General features: G+C 40.6%; 1 protein-coding gene across 8 annotated transcripts; it reads right to left on the minus strand.

Moving 5' to 3' along the window:
* Window positions 1-25: 25 nt before the first annotated feature.
* tpm1 (tropomyosin 1 (alpha)) lies at window positions 26-14,267 on the minus strand. Of its 8 annotated transcripts, none has more exons than XM_061774367.1 (10): window positions 14,016-14,267; window positions 13,667-13,792; window positions 13,386-13,511; window positions 7,198-7,331; window positions 7,000-7,117; window positions 5,667-5,737; window positions 4,353-4,428; window positions 4,109-4,171; window positions 3,961-4,030; window positions 26-777 (listed from the first exon to the last, which is right to left on the minus strand). In XM_061774367.1, exons 1-10 carry the CDS (start codon window positions 14,127-14,129, stop codon window positions 695-697), a joined length of 981 nt encoding a protein of 326 aa, XP_061630351.1. In that variant the 5' UTR covers window positions 14,130-14,267; the 3' UTR covers window positions 26-694. The 8 variants fall into 8 exon arrangements, with proteins under 8 accessions (XP_061630351.1, XP_061630346.1, XP_061630348.1 ...); XM_061774361.1 differs by lacking the exons at window positions 26-777; window positions 13,667-13,792 and adding exons at window positions 2,402-2,617; window positions 3,178-3,256; XM_061774363.1 differs by lacking the exons at window positions 26-777; window positions 13,386-13,511 and adding exons at window positions 2,402-2,617; window positions 3,178-3,256.
* Window positions 14,268-23,666: the final 9,399 nt, after the last annotated feature.

The raw sequence follows: 23,666 nt of genomic DNA on the forward strand, positions 1-23,666 counted from the left end.
ATACATACATAACAATACAATGACAAAGCTTTCAAAACGTGCTTTAATTTATTTCAATTATTATTTTTTTTAAACATTTCAAATAGATAAACATTTGAAACATCTACATTAAAGATGCTAAAACAATGCACAACCAGATGTTTAAAACCTTACAGACGAAAGAAATTAGGACTGGATGTTACAAACCATTACAAGCCTAAACATGAATAAACTAGCACCAGTTTATATACTGAAATTTCAAAATAGGTGTGCTGGCAGTCTTTCATACAGAAGGCAGAAAAAGGCATTATTGTGAGGTTTACATGCTAAATTTCTCCACTTTGTCCTTTGGTTTGTGCAAAACTTAAGGTGGAATAGAATGTAACTGTCATCGCAGATGTAAAAAAAACCAAAACAAAACAATCTTTGCAACCAAAGTCATCTGTAATTCCATTCAAGGAAAATATATTGTTACAGTATAAAAACTGGCTTGCATAAACAAACATGCTTCTGACTTTGGGCTACATCAGAAGGAATGGTTAAGTTTTACTTCCCTTAGCTCCTCGTTTGAGTTCCACTGAAGGCCGGACGGTGCAATAAAAATAGCATCTGGCTGTTTGCGCTGCACCATGGGAAAGGTACAGGTTTATAGGGTTGCAAAGGTGCAAGTACAAAAAAGCCAAACCACAGTGCATGTCAGGGTTAGACTGTGCTTTCACAAATTATTCAGTTCCATTAGAGTCTGGTCCAACATCTGGTGCATGTCGAGATTCTCCTCTTTAGCACGGGCAAGTTTTTCTATTGGGAAATTGAAAAAGCCAGTATTAGTTGCACACCAGTGATTATGAGACAGTCAGCTGGTTGGTGTTAATAATCAAGCCTGTTACATGTTTAACCAGTTCTTCACATAACAAAAAAATAAACTTGTGAGAAATCATTCCCACAGTCAACATTGTTATTCAAACTGATTAAAGCACACTGGCAAAACTATGGAACGCTGATTAAAAAAAAATAATCCTAATGTGTCAATTATCATTAATAGTCATTAATATGTAAAACATATTTCCTATTCAAGGCCACACGTAGTTTATTAGTGACATGGCTGCTATTCTGGTAGAGCATCGTTGCAGTCAAAACACAGGCGAAGGAGACAAAATCAAAAGTACAAAGTCTGCTCGCAGCCTACCTCTGTGAGAACAGATGGTCAGGATGTTGAAAACATTTCGATGGCCTCAATAATAACATGATCAAATCATTCAAATGTATTTACATTTAAGCCCGGAATTATCCACGAAGTGCCCAAATTTTGAATTGGTTAATTTGTATTTGTGAATGTGTCAAAGTTTAGCTTGTAAGGAATGACAACAAAGTGGCAATATACATTTAAGAATAAAAGTTGAAAGGAATAAAAACAATTTTCTTTGGGTAACATTCACAGCTAAAAGATATCAGAGAACAAATGAACATTTACTGTCACTCAAAAGTTGGCCACTTAATAAAGAAAATGAGAGTTTTGTTGAATGTGAATGTTTTTTTGTTTGTTTCTCAGCAACTGTTTTATTTTTTATTTTTTGCATTACTATAAAAATATGTGAATAATTCACCTTTTTTATGCAACCTTATCTCCTATTATTTTTTAAATACTGTACTGGACTGTGAACCCCCCCAACAAAAAAAACATTACTATTCCTCTACATCCGTAACATGTATAGACCATTACATTTTATTTGCAAATTCTGGCAATTCTTTAAACAGGAATACAGTATTTTAACCGGGAGACTGCTGTGTTATAGCATGGAAACTTAAGGATCAGATTTAATCTATGTACTATAACTAAAATTAGAATAGTTTAGATGTTAACCAGCTAAACTATCACTAAATAGTTTAATCATTGTCTTCGGCTTAGTGTGACATTTTAAAGGTGCCACTGTTGCACTGTTCACATACCCGTTCACGTAATTTATGGGAATTCATCAAAACACTCAAAGCATTTAGATTGTACATTTATTGAAATACTGCGTAACATACAATGCCCACATCATAATATTCCAACAGAGATGTGCACAAAGCTTCTCAAGTCTCTTTCATCCAACCAGATGTTCTCCATCGTCTCACTACTTAACCATACTCTTCCTGATCACAGTCCAATCCCAATCCTCATGTCCTCAAAACACCCAAAGTAAGATTCCCTGTTCCAGTACTTGATTTTGAAAAGTCTCGACTGCTACAAGAGAAGCTAAATTGGCTCCGCTTTTATTTCTGTATGTGTGTGCCACCTTCTCCACGGCTAAAACAATGAAAGCAAGGAAAAGTATTGCCGAGATTTTTAAAGAAAAGTAAAAGACAGAACAAACACAAAGGCTTCTAGGTTTGACTGGAAATAAATAGGGAAAGGGGACAGAGTAAAGAGATACAGCATACATGGAAGGGATGAGGTTTATTCTTTTTACACAACGCAGAAAGATTTTAGGATTCTGTACAAGAGATGGGATGGACTTTGACATAAGGATGAGAACAAACACGAGGACAGGAATAGCACAGATGGGGAGGGAAAGGAAGATGGAGGGAAGGCTGGAGAGAGCAGACAGATGCCACTCTGCCGGAAGGAGGCGTCTTTGATGAGATGTAAACAATTTATCTGTGAGGGGGGAGAGAAGAAATACAGTGAATGAAGGGGGAAGGTCGGCTCTTTAAAGAACCACATCAACAGGAGCCACACCACAGAGCCCATTGAAATGGGACAAAAAAAGAGCAAATGAGGGGGAGGGGGTTTCAATGAGGACAAAGCAGGACATATTAGAAGATGATCACTCAAAAGAGGAAAGCCTCGGGGCTACGGTGAGTGAATCCCTCAATTGATTTGCATGCGTGTCTCAGGATGCCACTACAAAAGGTCCAACAAGTAGAACTAAAAAAACAAAACAAAACAGTGCATGCTGCTTCATGTGACATGCATTACCTTACACCATTCCTCTTTACACGGTCTAATCTCACTGATACAATGGTCAAATGGTCAAGTTAAATGAAAGAGGAGCCCACAGGGAGTTGCAAGAGAATGCTCACACAAGACAGACATTGTTTAAGACCACCTGAGTAAAACAATGTGCGTAATAACAGAGCATCCTGAGGGGACTGCTACAAGGTGTAGTACCCGTAATAACTGAAAAACACAAGAGGCACGGCAGGTGGAACATTTACATGGAAGTCATGTCATTGAGGGCGTGGTCCAGCTCCTCGCTGATGGCTTTGTACTTCAGTTTCTGGGAATACAACTCATCTATTGGTGGGCCACGGGCGCAGGGTGAAGTGCAGTGACGGGAGTAGGGGGGCAAAGGTGACATGAAAAGGCGGTGAAGACAATTCAAAGGGGAGAGATTGAAACAGAAAAAGAGAGGAAAGAAGAAAACAAAATTACACCAAAGAATGACAGGAATGAAAGGGCAGTACAAATGAGTGCAAAGTCTTGTGCGGCATGCACAAAAAAATGTTTAACCGCCACCTGCCTTGTGACTTTTTCCTACTTGGAATGTCTAATTAGACTCGATAAGGACTAAAGTTATGTGCTAGAAATGTATTACGGTAAGGGATGGGTGTCGGATGAGGATTTAACTGGTAGCATTAGACTCAGTCTTTCCTTTCAGTCTCGTGTTGAAGTAAACCATCCTTTTTCCGTACCACTTATCCTCACTAGGGTCGCGGGCGTGCTGGAGCCTAGCCGAGCTGACTTTGGGCGAGAGGCAGGGTACACCCTGGACTGGTCACAACATTCTTGTCAATTCAGTTATGCTGTTGTCCCTATTGTGAAGCCAACTGACTGCTCAGGAGCAACCAGCAGGGGACGTGAAAAATCAGGCCTGACTAGTTTGCTGCCTAAATCCTAATTTGTGGCAACTGAAGACATGAAATCCAGATTGAAGCAAAAAAACTAAAAAAATACAATGACTTGAAATATTAATAATCATATGTGGAGAACAAACGTACCCTCCAGGTCATCAATGGTCTTCTCAAGCTTGGCTACTGATCTCTCAGCGAACTCGGCACGGGTCTCAGCCTGTGCAGAAGAAATATAGACGTAAGAGCACTAATACAGTGATGATCCTGATCTCAAACATTGCGCTGTGAAACTCGCCTCCTTCAGCTTGTCGGTGAGGACCTTGATCTCCTCTTCGTATTTGTCCTCCTTCTGTGAATACTGTGGGTCACAAATAACAACAAAAGTCAAACAAACGGTGACAAGCCGTCAAATCTAGTACAGGACTACAGAAAGTATCGCAAAAGAAAACAAACATCCGGTTCTCGAGCTCTTCTGCCTCCCCATCAAGGAGACCAGGAGGGGCTTTGTCAGCATGCAGTCGCCCGTATGGGCTGCTTACCTTGTCAGCCTGGGCCTCCAGTGACTTCAGGTTGTTGGTCACAGTTTTCAACTCTTCCTCCAGCTCAGAGCATTTGCTGGTTTTGTTTGACACAGGTGCAAGGAGAGGGAACAGACAGGGAGGAAGCAACAACAACGATGGACAGAACCAGACGTCAAACAGGTGGAAGGAAAGAAACAAAAAGGGACAAGCGGGGGGGAGAGAGGAAACAAGATCAGTAAGAACTACAGGGATTAAATCAGTAAGGAACCCCAAGCAAATTAAACAGAGCAGGAATGTGGAGGTGATTGCATGATCAAATAGTAGCAGATTAGATTTGTACAGGAGGTGTAGTTTTATAATGTGAGTGACAGTGACATGGCACAGTCCCTGCAATGTTAAGCCATTCTTCCACCAAGCAGTTCAGACAAAGCGCAAGTTTGTATGGTATATGTTTTGTTTACACTTTCCCATAGAGGTGACAATTCCTGTTGACCAGTCAAAGAACGTCAGTGTGTTTCACTCGGCCCCCTTCTTTTGGTACCCACATGATAAGGGTGCCAAAAAGCCATATGATGCAGTTGTTTCAGCTTTTTTTTTTTTTTTTTTTTAAATTGTGACTAAGGGTATCAAACCAAATTGTTTTGCTTGGTGGAAAACATGGCTTTAAGGTCCATAGAAAGACTGACAGTTAACCGTGAAATGATTAAGTGACCACATTTTGAGTTAAAGTGAATTTGTATATGGCGAATTAGAATTTCAAATGAAAATGACAATATAATAAACATATCTCACGACGCAACTTCTGTTGCCATTTTGTTGTTTGAAAAGATACACACTTGGCAAATTAGAATTCACCGCTACTCCAAATTTGGTCACTTAATGAATATTTTTGGGTTTAACTGTAATGCACAATGTAAAAAAGCATAAAGCAGGACCGCGAGCGCAGCAAGCAAAGCAGAGGGTTCATTCTTTCTGCCGAATGACAGCATGAGTGACTTGAATGAAAAAAAAAAACAAGTATGTACAGTACGTTAGTTTTGGCTCAGAGTACCTGTCTGACTGAGGAGTTTAGTGATTTCATGCTTTGCTCCACAACTCTTAGCTCATCGTCCATCCTTCGGCAGTGTCTGTGAGTGGCAATCGTTTGCAAGCCGCAGCCATTCAAGCCGGGGAGAGCAAATGCAAATGATCGGCACATACAGTAAGAACACAAGGCGTCATGTTCAAACAGGCCGGGCGTGTATTTATATAAAGAGATACTTTTTGGGCGTCAAAGGTGACTGCTGTCGTGCAGTCCCCGGGGAGGGTGGGCGATGTTGATGTGAATCTTACCTTTCTGACAGCTCAGCACGCTCCTCTGTACGCTCGAGGTCACTCTCAATGATGACGAGTTTACGAGCCACCTTTAGGGGCAGCACAGCGAAGTGTTACAACAGCACAGTGAAGGACTATAAGTGGCAATACTGCACATGATCTAAAATATACATTTGCTTCTTTTTGATTGGTCAAAACCACAATTTCTTGAAACTACTTTATGTAGCAAAAATGGGAGCTCACTACTAAGGAGCAACAGATTTTCAAAAATGATGGCCTGACTAAAGGAGCTTGTGTGGAAATCGCAAGAACTAAAATAATAAAGTCTGTTGTAAATACTGTATGTCAATAGCATACAGTATATGTGTCCAACACAGAGAGGTTCCTGAGGCGAGCAAAGTTAGCCTCTCAGCATCCCCTCAACTACCAGTGTTGTTAGCTATGGGTCAATAGGCTGCTGTTAGATGTTGATATACTGAAAAAAAACAAAAAAAATGAGATGAGGTTTAGTTCTCAGCCTCGGGTTTTGCTGCTTTTCTTCCACAATCCAGTTTTTTTGTAGTTGAAGCAAGGCAGTTAACAATGTCTTGTTACAAATGTTGGGATATTATGTGTTAAAAATAATTGAGGGAAAACATACTTTCCGTCATATTTTCGAACAACTTAAGTTAATAGTAAAAATTTAAAATACTACAAAAATCAATCGATGATTCAATATTTTTTCTAATCATTGGAACAACTCAAAAGTGAACGACTGCACATTGGACCCAAAAAATGATTGACTGAACTTTGGTAAGACTCGTATTTTGTGAAGTAGTTAATTTGGGTCTGACGAGTTTGATGCCTAAACAGGCTGGTGCAGGATTATTTTGAAGAATTGTAGTCAACACTGACAAATGCTACACTGAGTTCAGTTTGGTTGTTTTTCTATTTATGGAATCAAAACTGACTAATGTAAATGCATAAATACGTGATTTCCCCCCCCCCCCCCTTGCTGTGGCTTTTTACATCTGTTAAAAACTTGTACTTTATAGTTGCTCAAATGTACGACTGTTTTCTTGCTGTGCTGTGGGCCTTATGCAAGTCCTGAATAAAGTTTGATGATGATGAAGCTCCTTCTGCGTGCAAATGGAAGTCATATTCAAGACATATATGGAAATACAATTCTTTTTTTCAGTATTTTCTGCTTTCTAAATGTAATATAAAAACATCTAATATTTCAACACTTGATTATATATTTTTTACAGTAGCACAATTAGGCTTCAAAACTACACTGGTTTAAAAATGACTCGTTCACTTTGAATTATTGATTCTTATTGGCCAGTTTGTTTGAAACAGGTGTAAAACTCGCCTCCTCGTATTTGCGGTCAGCCTCCTCAGCGATGTGCTTGGCCTCCTTGAGCTGGATCTCCTGGATCTCCATCTTCTCCTCATCCTTCATGGCCCTGTTCTCAATGACCTTCATGCCTCTGTGAGGACACAGCCAAAGGACATAAGGAGAGGTAGTAACATACAGAACCCAGGTGCCATTACCTGTACCAGAACGTACCTCTCGCTCTCATCGGCAGCCTTCTCTGCCTCCTCCAGCTTGGTCAGAGCAGTGGCCAGACGCTCCTGAGCACGGTCCAACTCCTCCTCAACCAGCTGGATGCGTCTGTTGAGGGAGGCCACATCGCTCTCAGCCTAAGAGAAGAAAAATAAGTCTTTTTTTTTTTTTTCTTTCTTTTACACAAACATTAAATTACATTCCACCCTAGGCTTACATGTCAGCCCAAAGTACTATAGGCATGATTGTTTATTCAAGCAGTTTGGTTTTTTGCGCAACCCGTTGGGGAAGGACTTCCTTAGAGAGCTTACTTGTTCTGCTTTTTGAATGCTGCATGGACTAATCCAAGATGACACCAAGGTAGTAAATCTGCAAGGTGTCCTTTATGCACAAAGTACCCCATATTACTTAATACGGATTTCAAGGGTAACCTTTTTGTATATTCTCTACGGCAGCATCAGCCAATTAGGGCACATATGTTACATTATCTCATGTCACACTGTCAAACAAAAAAAGTTGCAAAAAGTACATATACACTGAAATAATGATTATCTTGTCTCAATTTATGCATACATTTCCTTGATGTGAAATCGGAACACAAAACGTTTATTCTGTTGTATGAATGGCAACAGGTGGATAGAGGGGTTAATTGTACTTTCTGCCATCTAGTGGAACATCACTTAATTGTTCTGCTTGTCACTATGGGTCACTGGCATAAATAGGACTTAACTTTTTGTTCAATTTTTTAGGAACCAGAAATGGTTCCCAAGCTGTAAAAAGTATACAAAAGCAGAAGGTCCCAAAAAAGCTTTTGAGGGTTCTAATGCAAGACAGGCTATCAAAGGCTATTGCACAGATTTGAAAACATTCTGCCAAGAAACAAAAGAACATGACTTTAAGAAATCAAACATTAATTGTCACTGGGATCTGAGGGAGTGTTGTGGGATCATTTGTAACAGGAAGAGTGGCATTTTTTTTTTGTTCCCTGTACGATCATCTGTTTTCCTGTAATTTCTGGTATATGTATAAGTGATTCACAGAACTATTCCCGTGCAATGCATATTTCATGTTTTTTTTTTCAATGGATTAATGTCATTTGTCCGAACCACGTTACTCAAACCAAAACCTTTTTATTTGTGTTTAAACAGTGTTTTCCTGTGCCTGTAACTTTGTGGGCCACATTCCAGTTATGGTTTGCCTCTGAAGGCCCTTGCGAATGTGAAAACCATAATAAATGGATAGTCACCTGATCATACCATTACAGTGCATATTTTAACAACCAATTTCATTGGAAATCAGAAGTGGCAAGCAAATATTTTGAGTGTACAACGTTTGTCCAGTTTATGTTAAGAAGGGATTTGGTGAAACTAAATGCTTGTAAAAGTGGTTCAAGTGAAGAAAAATTGCAATTTGTGTCAAGATTTTGAAATGCAATGAAAAGAGCAAATCCGTTTAAAACAAGAAACATGAAGTAGACACAGTTGATTTCCCTTAAGTGGGCCACATCAAATGAAGCGGCGTGGGTGGATCTGGGTTTGACAGCCGTGTTTTAAGACTTTGAGTTCATCTCCAGTCGTAAAGCAGAACGAGGAAGTCGCAGCACGACACAGTGTGCGGCTAAGCTGTGAACAAGTCGACAGACAAAGGAGATAAAGCCATATTAGACTGAGCCTGGCTTGGCCTCAGACAGTATTAGAAGCCCCTGAGCGTCCAAAGGGATTTGCTCTCCTTCGAATTCAAGGTTGGGGGAGAAATAGAAATACAAATAAAAATAAAAAAAATCAATGCGTTGCTGTGCGTTGGCCATATATGGGCACGTCAAGAGACATCTGTCACCCGTACGGTGACTTTTGCTCTGAGCTTCCGGCTTGCAGGAAATTCTCGAGTAATGCCTTCAAAAAGCACGACGACGTCTCGTCATCGGCGTTCTCTGCCTCCGAGTTGAGCGTGAAATCCAAAACGTAGCAGGTGAAGTCGCGTTGGACGCGCGCGGCATCCCGCGTGGCCACGACGACCCCCATAAATAAAGCACCAGAGGCTCCAAACATTTCGGTCTTACTTCTTCTCTGGCTTGGCGCTGCTCGTTCAACTCGCGGTGTAATCTTTCGGCCCTATCCCCCGCGCAGTCCGCCTGGTCTTGCAAAGATCGAATCTTTCGTTTGACAGCCTCCACCGACGTGGTTCCTGCCATTCTCGGTGATTCTCTCCCAGCACTGGCTGCAAGTGCTGGGCGGGATCGATACAAATATCGATAACGTCGATACCGACGTGAGGTTGACTTCGACGGTCCTTGTCCCGAGAGCGATACTTCATACTAAACACGTGTTCTTAGAAGGAATACATGTAACTTAATTTCAACAAACGTACCGCAGTAGCTCAGATTTGATTTAAATATAAATACATAAGATATCAAGACACTTACGTGTTAACTGTGAAAGGGATACTGTATACTTGCTATAGTTACACTACAGCATGCAGTGATTTTCAAAGTGCAGTGCGGGTACCATGAGCGGTGCGTGGGCTTTTAAGTTAAAATTCTAATTAAAATGTTCAAGATGGGCGGCACGGTGAGCGACTGGTTAGCACATCTGCCTCGCAGTTCTGAGGACCGGGGTTCAAATCCCAGCCCCGCCTGTGTGGAGTTTGCATGTTCTCCCCGTGCCTGCGTGGGTTTTCTCCGGGCACTCCGGTTTCCTCCCACATCCAAAAAACATGCATGGTAGGTTGATTGCAGACTCTGAATTGCCCTTAGGTGTGAATGTGTGCGTGAATGGTTATTTGTTTATATGTGCCCTGCGATTGGCTCGCGACCAGTTCAGGGTGGACCCCACCGCTCGCCCGAAGATGGCTGGGATAGGCTCCAGCATGCCCGCGACCCTTGTGAGGATAAAGCGGTACGGGCAATGGATGGATGGGTGGATGTTCAAGATGGATGGCACGGTGGACGACTGGTTAGCACGTCCACCTCACAGTTCGGAGGTCCCGGGTTTAAATCTGGCCTTCCAGTGTGGAGTTTTTATGTTTTCCCTGTGCCTGCGTGGGTTTTCTCCGGGTACTCCAGTTTCTTCCCACATTCCAAATTCATGCACGGTAGGTTAACTGAATACTCTTAATTATCCGTTGGTTTGAATGTAAATGCTAATGGTTGTTTGTTTAAATGTGCCCTGTGATTGGCTGGCGACCGGTTCAGGGTGTACCCCGCCTCTCGGCCAAAGTCAGCTGGTACAGGCACCAGCACACCCGCGCCCCGAGTGATTGATAAGCGGTTCAGAAAATGTATGGATGGACCTTCAAGATGCATAATATTACAGTGGCTTAAACTTTTAAGAAATCCAGTCCAGAACATTTGTTAAGTGCAGTCCAGTTGCATTTAACTTTAAAATACAATAGTCTTTTTAGAACTGTTTGTTTTTAAACATTTATTTGAGTGAAATTTGAATGTAACTTATGTGCAGTACATTTTAATTTTATCATTATATAACTATAGGTGTTTTTTTTTGTATCCTATATTTTCCCCTGTATTTTAACCCAGTGTTGCTGTTAATATCATGCATAATTTTACAGTGGCTTACAATAATATTGACTAAACGTTTAGGAAAAAAGCCTCTGCCTCATTTTTGAGGCACACATAGCACGTGTGTGCACACATAGCCACTCGGTGGTGCTCAAGCACCTGCCCTTTTGCCCTGGATGAAAAAAAGTGCCCTTTTTACTGTGACCTTTTTTTTCTTCATCAATATTTAAAAAAAACAAAACAAAACAAATACATACTCTCTTTGGCATCAATATTACCCAAAGTGTTTTGAAATCTGAGGGGCATTTGTGTGAGTTCTTAGGAGAATTGTACATATGTTCCCGCCTTGTCCCCAGCCCACTTCCTTCTCCTTCCAAAAACTTGTCATTTGAATAGGGGTGTGTTGACTTTTTATATCCATTGTAGCTTCCCTTCACCTCCTTTGTTAATAGCTCTATTATTGACTGTGTTGATTGTGGTAACAGAAATAAATACATATGTTGCTATATATAAAACATGCAACTGTTTTTTCCCCTCAATTGTATGAATAATTTTGGTGATGGGTGCCCTTTTCTTTGGCTTGAGCACCCGTCCCCAAAAATGTCTGTGCATGTGCCTGCTCATGCCTACTACTGTATTTTCAAGTTGGTTATGATGGTGGTACTTGGAAAGTTTTTTTAAGTGGTATTTGGTCTAACAAGTTTGAGAACTAATGCACTATAGCAAGTGAACAAAAAGGTTTTCCAAAATCCTTTCCTTATTTTTCATTAATTAAAAATCCAAAGGAAAGTGAACATTCATCTAAAGTCAGCAATTCCACGACGAATAAACTATAGTTATTCCAAAAATATCGGAATCGATATACAATTCTCGATACGGAACCTAGTGGCTTAGCACCCGGTATCGTATCGATAACAACCCTTGCAGTATCGCGCAGCAATACGGCTGCTGGTTGCTCAAGCTTGCCAGGTGACGTTTCGTCATTGTCGTGACTACATGCAGCCTAACTGTCAAATCAGCGCAAAATTACTGTATTTCCGTTTCACATTAACAGCTAGATAATTTGTCACACGAAAATGAAATGCATAGAACGAGAATGAGCCTTTAGTGACGTACACGCCTTTTGAATGAGCACAAATCAACGGGCACAGAAATTAACGTGACTTTAGTGCTCCCTGTCGGTCTACCTGGAGCATTACACATTGGGCTCGCAATAGGGTGTTTCTAAACAAGTCTGGAAATAATTAATAATTAATAATAATAATAAAAAAAACTTGTGACCCCGTGCCCAAAACAATTTTAAACAGATTTGTCAGTTATACAATTAGTTAAACTCTAAACATTTTTAAATGAAGACTCTTAATTATCGTTGGTTTGAATGTAAATGCTAATGGTTGTTTGTTTTGTATGTGCCCTGCAATTGGTTGGCGACCAGTCCAGGGTGTACCCTGCCTTCTCACCCAGTGTCAGCTGGGATAGGCTCCAGCTCAGCCGCCCGTCACCCTAATGAGGATACGCGTTATAGAAAATGGATGGATGAATTAATGCATCTATTTTTTGAGTATGCATAAAAATAAGCAAAATGATTATTTACTTCTCCCGCTAGCGATACAATAGATGCTGTATCATTATGGTTAACGTGATTGTATGTAAAGAAAAAAACATAACGAGGACTAAATGACTCCGTCTTGAGTGGGCCGCGACCTTTACATGCCTAAAAGTACATGCATTATTTGTACAGCACATATACACACACATACTGTATCTCCGCAAAGATGTAATTTCTTTCGATCGACATCTTTTCCAGCTCCAGCTATATTTGGCCAAATTGTGCTGCTGGCACATTGTGAGGAACTGCTTTTTTCCCCCCCTTTGCTAAGCAGGGAGCCTGCAGCTCAATGTTGACCATATAAAGAAGTAGGCTATATATATCCACTCCGCTGGCTCTCTGCGTTCGTGGGAAGACTGACATGATTTGCACTTTGGAAAAAAAATCCCTCAGCAGGCAGCGACATATAAACGAAGAGCATTCGTGTGCAAAATATAATATGACTGCTATCGTGTGTCCATATTGAAAATAGATGTGGTGTGGATGTCATGTATACTGATGTGTGACTTTGTCTGGGCTGACTTGTAAATGATTGCGCATGTTGCAAAATATAGAGCAAGGCTTCCCATTTTTTTTTCAGTTTAAGTCTCGAAGTAGAAATTTGGTTCCGACTCAAACTTATGGAAGTACATCATGAATTGCTATGCCATAGACCTGTGGTGAACATAAACTAATGATAAAGTAGACAGATATTCTTATATTATGAAAAAACAAAATGTGATCTGTAACCCTAGGTGTGAGAAACCCTGATGTGGAGAACTGAGCACTGTAAGACAACTGTAAGACCATCTACATTAATGTACTTAATAAGGTTCAATTAAAATCTCCCAGGTAACAGTTTTGACTTTTTAGGGCCAAATCGTAGCCTAGATGTTGAGGTCAAGAGTGTAAAACCAGTATTTTTGAAGGCTTGTGACAGTGTATGATCAGAAATATACACGTTTTGGGGTGTGGAGGTCATCCCAAGATGAAAGTAAAATGACAATGAAGGTGCAGTGATAAGAGAAGAAGAAAGGGTAAAGGGGGAGTGTGAAGGTACCCTGGTGCATCCCTCATGTCTTTACTTACATCAGTGGCTTTCTTCTCAGCCAGCTCAAGTTTCTCCTGGGCATCTTTAAGAGCCTCAGAGTACTTGTCTAGCTCATCCTCAGTTCCCTTCAGCTTCTTCTGCAGAGCTGCCAAGTCATCCTCAAGCTGAGGCCCATTTCATTAGTTTTTTTGGGGGGGAGTGGTGGTGGCACACATATATACACAGATACAAAAGACACACAGAGAACAGGAGAGGACAGGACAGGAGAAAGAGAGAGACAGCAAGGTTAAGGAAGTTGGCGCAGGTGAGGAACGGATACCTTGGTAGCGACCTCCTCGGCGCTCAGCAGTTTCTCCTCCGCAGTTTGGAACTCCTCAAACACTTTATCTCTCTCGTCCTCAGTAATACGCATTTTCTTTTCCAACTCTCTTATTTCGTCCTCTAACTACACACATGCGTATCAAAGACAAGCCAGTTAAACAAAGAAAAAAATAACATATTCATGCATATCTATCTATCTATCTATCTATCTATCTATCTATCTATCTATCTATCTATCTATCTATCTATCTATCTATCTATCTATCTATATATCTATCTATCTATCTATCTATCTATCTATCTATCTATCTAGGAGTTTTACCATGAAGAAAAAAACTTGGGCCAACCTGCTTGCTTCTGTCCTCCGCCGCCTTCTTGTCCGACTCGGCCTGCTCAGCTCTGTCCAAGGCGTTCTCCTTGTCGAGCTTGAGCATCTGCATCTTCTTCTTGATGGCGTCCATGGCTGCTTATTGCCAACACGGAAAGGGTCCGTAAAAGAAAAAGTAGAAAAGTTAGCAGGAGGCGAGAGCAGGAGCTGGGGCCGTGTGTGCCTCAGTGAACGTGGAGCTGGAGTGCAGGCTCTGCCTCCCTGTGCCCTCACAAATATGTACTTAGAAGAGGGGGGGCCTGCAGATTCCTTGAGATATCCAATACTTTTTTTGGGTGGGAGGAGGCATATGAGGCTGCCTGGATGTCTTGCGAGGGTCTACTCGCTGATTCGTCTCCCCCTAAACATTTGACTTTTACACGTCTTTATATGGGATGAGGGGAACAAGGCTTGCTGATGCTAATGTAAGTGAAGCCACTTAATGTGCACGGAGGATGAAGATGAAGGAGCAGCTCTTCCAGTTTACTCTGAGTATAAACTGACTGTATTGTATGAAGGAGATTCTTTTTCTATTTCTCATCCAAAACTGATCCTTTTTTCACTCGTATTTCTGATTTCACAGTTATTCCTCCCTCTGACTTTTGGACCACAGGCAGCTGCAGCAGGCTTTTAAAAACATACAGTCTGCGGGCACATGTGTGTGTGTGTGTGTGTATGTGTATGTGTTTGGGTGGGTGCCGCCACCTGGGAGGGGAGCTTCATTCAATGGCCGTCTGAGACGGCAGTGGAACCAAGCCCACCCTCCGGACGTTTGTTCAGCTTGACGATTAGGAGTTCACCTGACCAACAGGAAATCATCGTTGTAATCTGGTGGTGTGTTGTGTGTTTGCCTCAAGCGGACACACCTCAACTAGCCACCAAGCCTTGAGTTGAATTAGCCACAACATCTGGGCATCTGCACAGTCTATTGAGGTCCAATGCAAGAAAGGACGTCTTTACAAAGATTAGAATTCTCACTTTTGTGTAACACTGGGATATTAGTTTTACAATGTTGATCATTGTGTTGGTAGGTCACTAAGATGACCATCCATCCATCTTCTATTCCGTTTATTGTCACTAGGGTTGTGGGTGTGCTGGGGCCTATGCCACCTGACTTTGGGTGAGAGGCGGGTACACCCTGGACTGGTTGCCAGGCAATCACAGGCCACATATATACAAACAACTGTTCACACTCACATTCACACGTAAGGACAATTTAGTCTTCAATGAACCTAACATGCATGTTTTTGAAATGTGGGAGGAAGCCGGCGTACCCGGAGAAAATACACGCAAGCACGGGATGAGCAAAGGTCAGAGCACGGATTCAAACCCCCAACCTCAGAACTCGGAGGCTGATGCACAAACTACTAGTACACCGTGCCGCCCTCACTTAGACCTGTTTTCTAATATTTTGTCCCAAGCTTAGTTTGTTTTTTATTGGGTCTTTAATTAAAAAATGTATATAAAATGTTGCAAGTTAGTTTATTGCTCACCAGTTTTTGGTTTCTTGTAAAACATTTACTTCAGTTGAGTCTAAACTTATACACTAATACTAATAAAGTAGCCTTCCAGATTCAAACGGTTCGGTCATCCCAAAAGAACTCTGCTTGTCTGCAACGCTACGAATATACATGAAGTTTCCACGAAAGGAGGAAAGAAAACAAAACCAAATGCGCTGATGTAGTTTGCTTGGTAAGATTTCTACTCTTGTTTCTTACAGTATATCCACTGTTTAGTTTGCAGCCCTTTTGTGTCCTTATCATTTATTTAAATGTCAGTGTTACAGTAATGCATAATATATATATCTTTTGTATTTTTGAGTCACACCATCTTTCTAATACACTGTAGGGCTTAAAAGTTTGGAAGAACATCCTGTAGTATAGTTTAATAGGGTAGCCAAATTATTAGAAACAGCTGACACTATGATGCAGTGTAGTAAGTTTTACTTTGTCATATTCCTTTTTAGGCATATTAATTGTGATTTGTTTTGTCACTACTCTTTATTATTTCTGATTTTCATTTCATAATAAACTAAACGGAACCCCTAAAAATAGATTAGAATTTATAATAAAACTGAGAGTTATGATCTTAAAGGCATCATTATCTGGTAATTCTTGCATTGGCTTTAATTCGATTGGACATGCATGTGGTAAAATTATTTTTAAATACTGTACATCTCAATAAATAGTATTTGAAATGATTAAACTGTAAGTGTCTTATTGAAAAGCAAGTCTAGAGTCCCAGACGGGTGTGGACCAAGGACACACTAGTGTCTTCTAATCTTTACAAAGATACTTTGGATATTTTTAGGATCGCCTTCTCTTTCCTGCACCTGCCTTGGTCTGTAATATGGATCCAAGCTTGGGTGCCAAGTATTCAAGGTCCAATGCCATTGGATATGTCTTAAAATAATTCCTGGTTGTCCAGGCTTCGTTAGTTTTTTAAAAGATTTTTTTTTTACATTATTGTCCCCGCGCCTGGAAAACGACTACTCACTCACAGAATTAAAGAAACATCGGGAAATGATCCACTATGAAGGAAATGGTTAGAGGACTCACAATTCTCCGATATAGACATCCAAGCCTCATCTTCACCAGTTGACTGACATGCGCAATAATAGAAAACCATCTTGATAATCTACAGGACAGCTTGTTCTAACAGCAAGTCATTTGCATAATTGTGATTGGCACTGCTTGTAAATATGATCTCATTTTCTTCTCATGTTGGATCACAATCACTCAAGTGGTTTAGGATCACTTTTCAGCCAATCCCAAGGTATTGTCGCTTATTCCACCATCAAACAAGTCACTTTGATTCACCTACAGTGAATAAAAGGTCAGAATTTGATAAGAAACAGATGATACATTCTGTAAGTCTGTAAACAGCCCAATGACATTAAATCATTAAGTAGCTGTTGTCTGGATACTGTATACATACAGGACATACTTCCTAATACCTTTCTCCAAATGGTGCTTATAAGTCAAAACACGTTGAGTCCTAAATTATATTTTGATGCATTACTGCATATACTGTATTTTAAGGAATGCATAAAAGCTCTCTTCCTCAGGATTTGCAACGTGATCGCTATCATCTCAAACAATATTTTCCCTTAACGCACTCAGGGGAAGGTTCTTTATGGCGAGCTGGATTATCAGTGGCATTTTGGGAATGCAAACTAGATCCATTATGTTATTTCCCCGTCGAGATCTTAACGCAGTAAAAATAGCAGCAAGTCTCAATGCGCTTGTTTTGATGACCGAAGTCCCAAATCTCTCCTTTAGTTAAATGCTTCCGCGTTGACTCTTTTCTCACAGTGTCAAGATCAACTACAGACACTTCATTCGGCACACCTGCAAAATCTAATACTAGCGTTTTATCAACAATTGTGCCTTTACAAAGATAATAATGGTCAGTTTTGGGATGATTTTTATAAACAAAACCTTCTAGTGAGAGCTGTTTTAATACAGGTCTATATGGAAAGGCTTTTGAGCATTTCTTCAATATCAGCTTAAACTCCATGTACTAGTACACGCTTTGTGCTCACTAGTAAGACAATTCAGCACACGAGTACAACTTTTTTTCCACTACTTCTGTACGACCATTCTTCATACTAGTAGAAGCACTAGGGCACACTAGTAGAAAAACTGTCTTACTAGTAATATTTTTTCCACTACTGCCTTCTACTGCTATATGACATTTCTGTGCAGAGGTAGAACAACTAAAGCACACTAGAAGACCAACTACGTGTTAGTATTGAGGCACAACTTTACACGAGCTGACATGTGTGTGCTACTAGTACTACTACGAGTGAAGGAGGTAAGAAACTCGTAGAATTTTATAATATCATGAGTAGAGGCACCTGGTTGTCAGCTAGTGCACAGTTTTGCCTCACTAGTAACATGTAGTTGTTCTTTTAGTGCACCTTAGACATTTTACGAGTGCACAGACATGCATACTGTAATAGAAGGCAGTAGTGGAAAAAAAGCGTACTCCTAAGACATAGTCGTTCTCCTAGTGTGATAGATGTTCTTATTAGTGAGGAATTGCATCTACTAGTACACAGATCTTAAACTGATATCGAATGTATGTACACATGGCTTTCCATACATACAGTAGTGTAAGGCAGTCGTGGAAAAAACATTACTAGTAAGACGTTCTGCAGTTGTTCTATTAGTCATTCTACTATAACGCAGAAATGTCATAAAGTGGTGGAAGGCAGTAGTTGAAATAATGTAACTGATAAGACCTCGTCGTTCATGTAGAAGAATATCGAATAAATGTGCACATGGCTACCCATACCTCTTTTAAAAAATATATATATATTTTTTTTGTGTACTTAATGTTGTGGCCTGTGCGTTTACATGTAGAATTTGAATTGCGTGATTGTTGGCCATTGCTTGCAGTCACAAATGACATGACAAGATGAATTTAGATCGCCTCACAACATACACGTTGTTACCGGCGGTCGACAACATCCACTTACCACCAGACAACTGTTGCATGTTCTGGACCCATCAGGCATGTGGAACCCCCTGATCTGGATCCAGATCTTGTCGGTGGTTTGAATCGGTTTTGTGACAGCTGCGTTAGACAGGTGCTGTAAATGAGCCAAAGGCATATTCACCTCATCTTCACTTCCCCACAATGTCAGATAGTTAAGAGCGGGTCAGAAAAAAAGGCCACGCCAGATATTTAAAGCAACGGTGACGATCATAAACAAGGCCGTAAAAGTGACAGTATGCGCAAGTCACGTCAAAATATGTCTCCAGTCGACAGGCACGTGCACACGTCGACCCCAAGTGGTGCTCAAGCACCAACACACATTTATGCTTTGGAATATTTTTGTACCCTTCTTCTGACTAATACCTTTAAACAATAAAACCCCTCTGATGAAACTCTCTGTGGACCATGGCTTGTGTTTTAAGATGTGACTATAAAACGCCAGGAAAAGCCTACTAGAACAACTGAAATTTATTTTGGATGAATCAGAGTCACTTTAAGTGGTGGCAGGTGTGTGTTGACTTACTTTTAACATGAGTTTGAATGTGATGGCTAAATTCTGAACATAGCCACATCCCTCATGTGCAGTAGTGCAACCACATTATCTCAGTTATTTTGATTTCCCCTCTGCAAAATATTGTATGTTTTTCATCTGAGTTGAAAAGTTTATAGGTTAACGAATAGTGTATTTTTAAAAAAATAAATGATTTATCTTGGTCATATTTTTACATACCACAAAAACCTGCCATTTGAGCAGGGGTGTGTAGACCTTTTATATCCACTGTAGCTTCCCATCATTAATGGTTTCATTATTGATTGTGTTAACAGAAATAAATCCATAAGCCATACACTAATGTTTTTTACTTAATTGTATGAATCATTTTGGCGATGGGTACCCTTTTTTGGGCTTAAGCGCCTGTCCACAAAAATGTCTGTGCGCGTGCCTGCCAATGGACACGAAAACAACAACGGAGAGAACACACACTTTTTAAACTCACATTTTACATTGGACCATTATGTGCAAGTTAAGCAAAAATATTACATATTTTATATGTTTGCCAATGTGCATGGAGCATACAGCTCTTCTTCTCCCTTGTCTGGGGAATCCGACCAACAATTTCATATACTCACACACAGCACAGTACGCAGGTTGAACAGCAGGCGTCAACATATGGACTGTGGCAGTTTGGTTTAAAGACACAGAGGAGGCGGTGCAGAGTGTTTCAATGTCACCGACTGGTTTTGTTTGTAAAGAGTTACTTTCAAGTTCATGTAAGTTTTTCTGTACAGAACTTTGTTTCAGCTATAGTTGTTTTCTGAAGTATTTTATCAATAAATTGAGTTGAGTGCATTTACTGGTCTGCTGTTCAACTAATGTGAGCTAATTATGTGCAGTAAACTTTTATGATCCAGGATAAACTGGCATTACTACTTTTCTTATACAACAGTTGAACATTCCCAATTACCACTTAATTTATTCCATGAATCAGGCTCATTGGATCATCGAAGTGCCTGGTTCCAGTTGTGTCATTGATATGGACTGTGGTTGATATGCCCAGTGCTGGGGGGGGGGGGCACTGGCCCTCCCTGGCCCCCCTGGAACCACCACTGTTGTCGCCATGGTGTTATATTAACATACATACATACATACAAACACTTCAGAAATATAGGATTCTTTGACTACTGCAATGGCAGATGACTCCCACCGTGCTAACCGCGTGATGGTAATGTTAGGCAAAGTCAATGCTTGTTCACCTAAAGTAAGCCAAGCTGTCAACTGTTTCGGGTTGTTAAGTGAAACAGTCTCAGATTTATTTCCGCTTGTCTTCGCACACCGTACGACATTGAAAGATGTTTGAATTGTCTTAGGATCATAGTTGTTTATGCCGGCGCGACAGAGAAATGTAGTGAAACTAATAGTGTTGCTAGTATCCACCTCTGCTGTGTTTGGTTGTAAACTTAACGTTACCCGCGAGCACAGTGTGAGACCTCTCGCTCTTGTTTTATGAGATGAAAACCATAAAGCCTCAGGCAACCCTTTCCTTGCCTCACGATATGTGGTCCGCAGCACTACAACCGATGTATCTAAGGATTACTGGCGGATTTGCTATCGATAGTCTAGTCTTCTACCGATATAGTCGTATCTCCCCCCTTTACGAAGAAAGTACGTAAGTAAGTAGTGAATGTGGAATTTCAGAAGCTGAGCTCAATTTGGCTCTTGATTGTGTCTAAAAACGACGCTTGCACTGGAAGAACTCGGTGCATTCGGAAGAATTCCGACATTACATTAGATAATATCCAACGAACGGACTGGAGGCGAGACTTTGAAGGGATACTGAAGGGTCTCGCTGGGTGAAACTCTGAGAAGCACAATCTTGGCTAGCTTCCCTCTAGCTGCCAGTTGATGATTTGTGCAGACCTGCTCCAGATATATATACATATAGATACTCTGGAATTAGATAGCACCATGCAGGGTCATAACCATTAGGCGGCGCATAATCAGAGTGTGTGTCATAGCCCGAAGCTGTAACTCAAGCCTTGCTGGGTCAGGGATGTGGTGTGGTTTAATCAAAGCGATGATCCATTTAAATAGATTGAGAGCTGTACTTGGCTGTAAGTAAGGGGTACTGGGACCTGCTGGAGTGTCGCAACAAAGCTGTGACACACAATACTGCATGGCGAAGAATGAAGCTGTCATTAAAGGTGTAACTCAAAGAGAATACTGCAGTGGCACTGCCTGATGGTTATAGTACATACAGTACTGTATGAGGATTTTTGAATCTTTGATATTATTATTCTTGTCTGCTGCCACTGTCCACATTGTTGCTTTGCCTGAATTTCCCCATTTCGGAACTAATAAACATATATTCAATTGAGTACAGTTCAGTCAGTTCAACTTTATTCCAGTAAATTAATTCACAATCAAGCTAACATTGCAGTTTGGGGCCTTTAAGGAGTTAACTTCCTTGGCTCTGAAGGTCAAATTGTTCCTCTGCAGGTGCTCCATTGAAGATGGTGAGCATCTGCCAAGAATGTTTTTTTTTTTACATTTTTTTTAACACGGTACAAGTGAAATGCCATTAAATGAGACGATCTGTCATCCCTCACATTGTTCAGAGGATTTTTTTGCTTGCCAAGACTAAAGAACAAGAGGTCCAGTTTTTGCTTTATGTGCACGCTCTATTTGAAGCATCCTGCCAAGACAACGTAAAGGCTCACTGACAGAAATAGAAATACATATGGCCACACTTGGAGTTCATTTTTGAACCTTTTGGCACAATTTACGATGATGTAGCATTAATGACTGGACTCATTGTAACTATGTCTACCTTTTCTAGGGGTCAAAAATGTACAGATACAATTTAAATGTTTTGTAGGTAATCAACGGCATAGGGAGCTAGGTGTATGTTACAGGTGAGACTTTTATTCGGGAGAAGGCCTTTATTTATGTAACGCATCCTTCCATTCTATATAGCACTTGTGCTCATTAGGGTCACAGGTTAGCTAGAGCCTAGTCGAGTTCACTTTGGGCGAGAGGTGGGGTCAGAGACTGGTTGCCAGCCAATCATAGGGCACATCTAGACAAACAACAATTTGCACTGACATTCACACCTATTGACTATTTTACAGTCTTCAGTGAACCTGACATGCATGTTTTTGGAATACCGGAAGAAGCTGCAGTACTCGAAGAAAACCCAGCAAAGCACATACATTGAACATGTAAACTCCACAAGGGCGGGCCTGAGCTGAGATTCTAAACCCGGACCTCTCCACTAACCAGAACACAACCTATTGTATAATGCATTTTTATAAAATATATTAAGATCATTATATCAGCATTATTTATAAAATATATTAATATCATTCATTTTCTATACCGCCTGTCCTCATTAGGGTCACATGTATTATTGTATTTACGTAATATTACAAATGTATATATTTCAAAACATTTACTATAATAACAATAAGAATGTTTGTGATGATAATAATATCGATTCAAAGATGTGTCAAGTCTCTACACGTTAAACACGTTAATGTCAGCTTTGGCAGGTGCTGCTGTTCTGGTTATGGGCAGAGTCCGCAAAGTTCAAAATGGGCGAAGCAGTTAACACATAAATGTCTGTGTGCAGTGACGATGACCTGAGGTCATGACAGTTACCACCTGTTAGAGGTGTTTATTTGGGGAGTGGTGCATACTTTTCAAGTGGACCATCTGGTGATCATTTGAAACACCATTCGATGAGAAAACCTGCCACCATTTAGAGCGACTTTGATTAACCCCAAATGAAGTTCAGATGTTCCGGAAGCTTTTCCCTGCCATTTTTGTAGACACATCTTACAGCACAAGCCATAGTCCACAGAGAGCTTCCACAGCATCAGAGGCATCTCATTGTTAAAATGTACTAGTTGAGAGAAGGTTGTAAAATAATTCCCAAAGTATTAAAAATACAATGGAACACAGTGAAGACAGTCATTATGGAGCAGCTGTGACATTACCAAGAACTGTAAGTCCCTCCAAAATTGATGATAAGACTCGACGAAAACTAGTCAGCTTGGCTTCCAAGACGCCGAGAGCAACATTGAAGGAGCTGCAGGAATTCCTGGCAAGTACTGGCTGTTTAGTACATGTGGCAACAATTTGCCATCTTCTTCATATGTCTGGGCTTTGGGGTCGGGTGGCAAGACAGAAGCCTTATCTTACAAAGAAAAAAAACAAAACATCCCAATCATCAATCATCAAATCTGTTATGGTCTGATGAAACCAAGGTAAAACTCATTGGTGATCATTCCAAAAGGCTGCAACTAGGGTCTCAGTCAAGGTGGAGGGAATTATGAACAGTTCCAAATACCAGTCAGTGTTAGCACAATACCTTCAGGCTTCAGGAAAAAAGTACACACATCAGAACTATATTTGGTGTTATTCAAAGACACTTTAAATGGTGGCAGGTGTGTGCTGACTCTCATTTAACATAAGTTTGAATGTGATTGTTTAATTCTGAACACACACATCCCCAATGATAAGAGGGTGTGCACATTTGCGCAACCACATTATCTCAGTTGTTTATTTATACTTCCGCTTTTTCCTCTCTACAACTCAATTGGAAAAAAATGAAATCCTTTTTTCCCCCCA

Source organism: Phyllopteryx taeniolatus, chromosome 5 (genome assembly GCF_024500385.1).
Source record: "Phyllopteryx taeniolatus isolate TA_2022b chromosome 5, UOR_Ptae_1.2, whole genome shotgun sequence".
In the NCBI taxonomy this organism is placed as follows: domain Eukaryota; kingdom Metazoa; phylum Chordata; class Actinopteri; order Syngnathiformes; family Syngnathidae; genus Phyllopteryx; species Phyllopteryx taeniolatus.